Source organism: Lactuca sativa, chromosome 9, assembly GCF_002870075.4.
Source record: "Lactuca sativa cultivar Salinas chromosome 9, Lsat_Salinas_v11, whole genome shotgun sequence".
NCBI lineage: Eukaryota > Viridiplantae > Streptophyta > Magnoliopsida > Asterales > Asteraceae > Lactuca > Lactuca sativa.
The window spans coordinates 146,839,102-146,846,826 of NC_056631.2; the positions used below are offsets into that span (position 1 = coordinate 146,839,102).

A 7,725-nucleotide genomic window follows, 5' to 3' on the forward strand; every position below is an offset into this window, starting at 1 on the left:
CAAACTAAGATATATGAGTTGGCAATTATCAGTTGGTCGTACATTGATAGTGCGAAAACACATTAGTAACTTTATGTTATAAAATGTGCTGTTTTGTATGATTTAACCAATAGTTAGTACACGCATATAAATCAAAGTTTATCTATTCCTTTTATCCCAAGAGGATTAAAAGCGATATCTTGGGCCCCTCGATGATTTTTTTTGACTTATGTGCTAGGCCCGGTTAGAGCTAAATTGATATGTTCAATTAAGTTCTATGTCAAACAAATCAGAAATCGGGAAAGAAACTGCTGGACAATAAGTATGACTATGTTCCGTGTATTTTTTCTGCATGATATCTTGAAGAAAATATGATTATATGATCCCTTATCTAAATGGCGCGTTAGGATTCGACATTGGCTTTTAGAGAGCTACGATTGGTACTCGGTTTTTGAAGAGCATTGGCAATTGTACTTATTAGACTTATCAAAGTGGGAGACTGTTGGATTAGGTGTCTAAGCCCATAACTATAATTGGTATGTACTTGACCCGATAATAGCATGGTCCATTTGGGTTGTAACACTCTGAAAAAATTTGATAGGATTGATACTTGAAGAAGAGGTTATTGTGGTTTATTAATATATTATAAGTATAGTATATTAATTGAGGAATCACATTACTTAATTAGTATTGATCATGAAATAATTTGGTATTAATTTAGTGGTCAAAAGAACTAATTAAAGATACAGGGACTGATTAAGTAAATCAGTAATACTTCTAGTTGGCCTCATGACTTATGTTGATTAAAGTTGGACTAAACCTATGTGAAAGTCCAAGAAGGTCTAGCCCAAAAGACTAAGAAATATGAAGAATCATTAGGGTTTGCATGGTTATAATCCTAAGCTATAAAGAAGTCCCTAACCCCTAAAATCGGCACTCATGAATATTTTAGTGGTGGCTAGCCAATTTTGATCTCCCAACCTCTCTCTCAAGTCCATTCTCTTGTCCATGGTTTGTTATAAGACATTTAAGACATCATACTTGAGGTGCTAGGCTCTTAAAGGTCAAAGACAAGCAAGCTACTACACAAGGTAATCTTCTAACTGTTTTTATGATTCAAATGTTGCCTTGCATGCTAGTTTAGGCTTTATGCTTTGGAAAAACAATGCTTTATGTATAATTGCAGAAAACTTAGATCCAAAGCATTAGGGTTATATATACACCATAAGAATGTTAGAGTACATAAAACCCGTCAAATACATCTCTCACTTCAAGGTTCAAGCTTGTCGTGAGTCTCTAATCTAACGCAAGTTTCACAACCCAAAACCTTGATATGTTCTAACGAGGGAACTTTCCCTGTCCACATCTTGTGAGGTGTTTTGGCAACCTTCTTTGTTGGCACAAGATTGAGAATACGAGCGATAGTCTCTAAGACATACCCCCAGAAAGATATTGGAAGTGAAGCTCGATTCATCATGCAATGAACCATATGCAACAAGTTTCGATTATGCCTTTCATCCACACCATTAAGTTGTGGTGTTCTAAGAGGAGTCAACTATGAAATTATTCCACATTCCTTAAGGTAGTCGTGGCACTCGATAGAAAGATACTTACTGCCTCTGTCAGATCCAAGCATCTTTATCTTCCTGCCTGATTGATTCTCAACTTCTTGTTTAAAATCTTTGAACTTTTCAAAGGTTTCTGACTTGTGCTTAATTAAGTAGATATAGCCATATCTGCTATAATCATTAGTAAACGCCACGTAGAATCGATTTTCATCCCTTGTTGTGGATCTGAAGGCTCCACACACATACGTGTGTATGAGATCCAACAATCCTTCACCTTTTTCACAAGAACCAGTGAAAGATGACTTTGTCATCTTTTCAAGTAAAGAATATCCGCACGTATCATCTGACCTTAAGTTAAATGCTTCTATCACTTTATCCTTTTGGAGTTGCGTGAAGCGCTTCTTGTTAACATGTTCAAGACGAAAATGCCACAAGCATGTTTGTCTATTCCATTAAACGAATCAATTTGGAATACACTATTGCCTAAATTGTCTATAAACATCAAAGTTTCAGGATAAGATTCATTATCGCGGTCTCGATTCAATAATTGTACTTTTTCAATTTTAATCGTATATTATTAAATACATCTAATCACATATGATTATATGTATCTAATACATATGATTTGTATGGAGAAAAAAGGATATTGCGTGTATAAATTATATTTGATTAGATACATATAATCATATGTTGATTCTATACAAGAGATTGGATAAAAAAACGTGAAAACAAATATTTGTTCACATTAATCGTATGTTATTAAATACATATAATTAGATATGATGAAATACATGAGAAAAAATATTGAATGGAAAACTAGAAAAATAATATTGTTTATGTAAATCATATGTGATTAGATACATATAATCACATATGATTATATTTATTTAATCATATGTCATTTATGTAAACAAATACATATAACCACACATGATTTATGACATTATATGTGTTTAATCACATATGGTGTAGGTGGTTATAGGTAGCGAGTGGTGATCGCATGGTGAAGATGGGTGGTGGTGCGTGGTAGATGTGATAAATATGGTGGTGACGTGTGGTGGTGGATTATGGGTGAAGGGGATCGTAGGTGAAAGTTGTTTCTTGATGATTGTAGGTGGTGGTTGGTTGAAGGTGATGGTGGTGGTGAAGGGTGGTGGTGGTGGTTATGGTGGGTGGGTGGTGAAAGTGTTGATGGGTGGGTTATGACGGGTGGTGGTGATGGGTGGTGGCGGCGTGTGGTGTTGTTTGGTGGTGGGTGGTGGTCGCAGGTAGTGGTGAGTGGTTGTGATGGGTGGTCGTAGTGCTGGGTGGTGGTGGTGGCAAGTATTGGTAGTTTTAGTGGGTAATGTATGGGGTGGTGGTAGTGGGTGGTATTGATGTGTGGTGGTAGGTAGTGGTGGAAGATATTGGTAATAACGGTAGGTGGTGGATAGTGGTGATGGGTAGTGGACATGGGGGGTAGTTGATGGTGATGGGTGGGTGGTGGATGGTGATGGTTGGTGGTTTTAGCTGTGATAGGGGGTAGGTAGTGATGATGTTGGTGGGTGGTGGTGATGGTGGTGACGAGTGGTGTTGGGTGGTTGTGGTGAATGGTGGTGATGGGCAGTAGAGGCAGGTGGTGGTGATGATAGGTGGTTGTGGTGGTGGTGGCGGTCGTTTTGTGGGTGATACGTAAAGTGGTTGTGGCAAGTGGTAGTGGTAGGTTGTGTTTGGTGACGAGTTTTGTGTAGTGGTGGGTGGTGAACGTGGGTGGTGATAGGTGATGGGTGATGGCTGATGGTGGTGGTGGTGGCGGGTGGTGGTGGCGGGTGGGGGTGATGGTGGGTAGGGTGGTGGTGACATGTGGTGATGATAGTTGGTACAGACGAGTGGTGGGTTGTGGTAGTTATTAGTAATGATTTGTTGTGGTGGTGGTTGTGGGTGTTGGAGGTGGGTGCTGGTGATCGATGTTGGTCGTGGGTGGTGTTACTGGGTTGTAGGTTGTGGTAATGGGTGGTTGGTAGTGGTGGGTGGTTGTTAGAAGGTGGTGATGGGTGATGTTGGTTGGGTAGTAAGTGGTGTTGGCTAGTAGTTTTTTTAAGAGTTTCTAATTATTTATAATTGTGAGGTTTAAATTTGTTTTAATTTTTCTTACAATAAGAAATATTATCGACTGAACGCTCATAAAATTTTAGCATGCAAAAAAATAGGAAATTTCTATACAACTAAAATTATTGTACGAATCAATTTTTTTATAATAAACTTTTTTTATAAAGAATTTTGAAAGTTAAGCAAGACACACTCACACACACACACACACACACACACACACACATATATATATATATATATATATATATATATATATATATATATATATATATATTGGTTCCGTTGAAATTAAAAATAAAATAGAGATCTTGAGATTCAACCTCAATCAACGTATTTTCACATCTGTCGCTCTAAGCCTCCAGTGTATCTGTGCGGCAGGGCTGGTATAATCATAAATGATTATACAGCACCGCTCATTGTTTTCTCCTCCGCTACCATCACCACCATCACAACCGCCACTGTCACCACCAATACCACCACCTCTATCACCATCCGACCTCACCACTGTCACCACCGCCATCTCTGTTACCACCACCTTTTCTGTCACTAACTGTCATAATCATTTATTATTATACAATATATGGACATACATATATGTATAATCATTTATAATTAGACATATACGTATAAACATGTATAATCTTATATGATTATATCTCTCTACCATATATTCATTTATGATTAGGTATACTCCGTTGTTGCCGGTATGCTGGATTATTAGAGCTGTAAATGAGAAAGATGTGGCTGAGATTGAATTTCAATATTTCTATTTTAATTTCAAGATAACCGTGCTATATATATATATATATATATATATATATATATATATATATATATATATATATATATATATATATATATATATATATATATATATATATATATATATATATATATATATCTTGCTTAACTTTCAAAATTCTTTATAAAAAAAAGTTTATTATAAAAAAATTGATTTGTACAGTAATTTTGGTTGTACAGAAATTTCATATTTTTGCATGCCAAAATTTGTTATGATTCATTGATTTGACATGCTTTTTCATTTATGTAACTCGAAATAAAATACTTCATTTGCAGTCAAAGTCGTTACGATATCAACAGCTAAAGAGTCAAAAGTCTTTCCATATGCATAGTCAATTTGTTAGGTAAGATGATGTGGTAAGCTTAGGAATGGGTGTATAAATGTCACAAGATTTTAAGAGCATTTGAACTTTATCTACGGGATCATTTACTGGACATAGTATGGCTCAGGTAATCTTTCCATGTTTTGTTGCATATGCCACTTTCTTTCCAACTTTTATCATTTATTTTCCCTCCAAATAATTGTTTTCGTCCATGCACAAACATAGGAGATAAAAGTGAAAGTGAACATGCATAGTCAAAAATGCAGGAAGGATGTAATGAAGACGGTCACTAAACTATCTGGTGTTAATGAGGTATCGGTAGATTTAGCGAAGGAGATGTTAGTTGTGATTGGAGATGTTGATCCCGTTTCCATCGCAACTTGTTTGAGGAAGAAACAAAGGGTGGCTAATATTGTAAGTGTTGGACCGTACAAAAAGAAGGAGAAGGAAGCCGATAAACCGATTGGTTTTCCCATAATGTATTGTAACAACCCTTGTCAAAATGGATATGGACAATTTGTGTATGGGCATCCACCATCCCATGATGGTGGAGGATGCAACATTCTTTAGAATGGATGATGCACAAACTATATATTGTACAAGACGAAATTCTAAACATCTTACCAAACTTTTAGAAGCAATTCTCTATTTATTATGTTTCCTTTAATCAGTTAATGATCTCGAATGAGTTTAAATGGTATATGTATGTTGTAATCTTTTTAGCAAACTTCGTAAATGATGCCGGTTAAATGATTTTGATTACATATTTCTGAGGTTAAACCAAAATAATAATAATGATTTCGAGGTTAGTATAATTCGAATGCAAGTGCTCATCATTAATTAAGTTAAGTTTCCGTAACAACCGTCCAATATATCATCTATATATTGTATATATCAACAGAGGGCATAAGAAATTAAGAATGAGCTGGATTCAAGGGTCATTAGTTGACTCTGTAAGTAGTTCAAGCAATTGGGTCTTAAACAATTGAGTTGGTTACAAGTCCACTTGATATCTAAGAGCGAGTTGGTAGTCAATCAACTACTTGACATCACCTGATCATAGAATGAAGGTCATTGATATCAGAAACGTTCGGTGAGTAGAAAGTTTGAAATACATTTGTTTTGTAACGGATGTTTTCTTTGTTTAAAAACCAAACCTAAAAACTAAACCATCTTCTGAATATGGTTTAACATTACATGGATAAGTGAGATAAGCTATATGTTAGGAAGTGATGTGGATAAAACGCAAAACAAAAAGCAAAAAAGGCACATTATTTATAAGGTTTGGTCAAGATGACCTAAGTTCATGGGCAAGAGTGAGTATTTTTTATTTATGAGTTTTCAAATTGAGTTCACAAGTAAAATTAAATAGAGATTCACATACACTACTTTATAATTAGCATTTATAGATTATGAATCATATCTAAAACCATAATGGGTCAAGCCCATTAATCCATAGGTTAATAGCATTTATAGATTAGGAATCATATCTAAAACCATAATAGGCCAAGCCCATTAATCTATAGGTTAATGAAAGTTATCAAACAATCACAATCCACCATATAGTAGCTTCTCAAACCATAATACTTGAAACACATTGCATGAGTGTGATTATGAGTTTTCCACACTAAGAGGCATGGGGGTTACCTCATATATATATAGTAAATAATAATACATATACACCCCTCAAGTATATAGTAAAGTATAAATGACTATCCAAATAAATAACTAGACTAATATCCCCCCTCAAGCGAGAGGAGGTGGACCGAGACGAAGCATGCGACGGATCTGCTCAAACTGTGGTCGAGGTAGACTCTTAGTGAAGATGTCAGCGACTTGAAGCTTGGTAAGAACAAACATAGTGACCAGTTTGCCTGAAGCGACGAGCTCCCGACAAAATGATAGTGAAGATCAATATGCTTAGAACACTTATGAGCCACCGGGTTCTGGGTGAGAAATAAAGCACTATGATTGTCACTGAGAAGTGTGGGGCGATCGGTGGGCAAAGCATGCAACTCTTGCAACAAATGAGTGATCCAGATGATCTCTGCAGCCATATTAGCCATGGCTCGATATTCAGACTCACAGTTGGAGCGACAGATAGTAGGCTGCTTCTTCGCACTCTAGGAGACAAGATTACCCCTAGGAATATCGAGTACCCATAGGTGGAGCGGCGAGTCTTAAGGCAGCGAGCCCAATCAGCATCAGAGTAGCCAACAAGCTTGACAGCCGGAGGCCGTGAGAAAGTGAGACCCAATGAGAGGGTGCCTTTGACATAGCGAATAAGTCGTTTAACAGCTTGAAAATGAGCAATCGTCGGGGTAGCAAGAAACTGGCTAACTTGATTTACAGCTTAAGAGATATCCGGTCTTGTAATCGTCAAATATTGTAGTGCACCAACCAAGGACCAATAGAGAGTCGGATCCTCATGAAGAGGACCATCACTAACAAGAGAGGCGTTTGGTAGCAAGGGGGGTCGGCATAGGCTTAGCATCGAGAAGACCGGCTCGTGAGACAATGTCGTGAGCATATTTTGCTTGACTAAGAAATAAGCCAGTGGAATGATGAGTAGCCTCAAGTCCAAGAAAATAGTTCAACCGCCCAAGATCCTTAATTCGAAATTCGGCATGAAGCCGAGAAATGAAGGACGACACAACAGCATCATCCGAGCTAGTGATAATCAAATCATCAACATAAACTAACAAATACAAAATACACGAGTCCCGGCGAAATAGAAAAAGAGACGGATCCGCACGACCTGCAGGAAAAACCTTGTTGCACCAAAAATGAACTGAGCCGACGAAACCACACACGAGGAGCCTGCTTAAGTCCATAAATAGCTTTATTTAGTTTGCAAACATAGTAAGGATAACGGACATCTACAAACCTAGGGTGTTGATTCATAAAAACAGTGTCACCCAAATGTCCCTGTAGAAAGGCGTTATTGACGTCAGGTTGACGCA

At 37.1% G+C, this 7,725-nt stretch overlaps 1 protein-coding gene across 1 annotated transcript; it reads left to right on the forward strand.

The window, feature by feature from the left end:
* Positions 1-4,784: 4,784 nt before the first annotated feature.
* LOC111895404 (heavy metal-associated isoprenylated plant protein 2) lies at positions 4,785-5,518 on the forward strand. Its single transcript, XM_023891482.3, has 2 exons — positions 4,785-4,889; positions 4,988-5,518. Exons 1-2 carry the CDS (start codon positions 4,881-4,883, stop codon positions 5,330-5,332), a joined length of 354 nt encoding a protein of 117 aa, XP_023747250.1. The 5' UTR covers positions 4,785-4,880; the 3' UTR covers positions 5,333-5,518.
* The last annotated feature ends 2,207 nt before the right edge of the window (positions 5,519-7,725 follow it).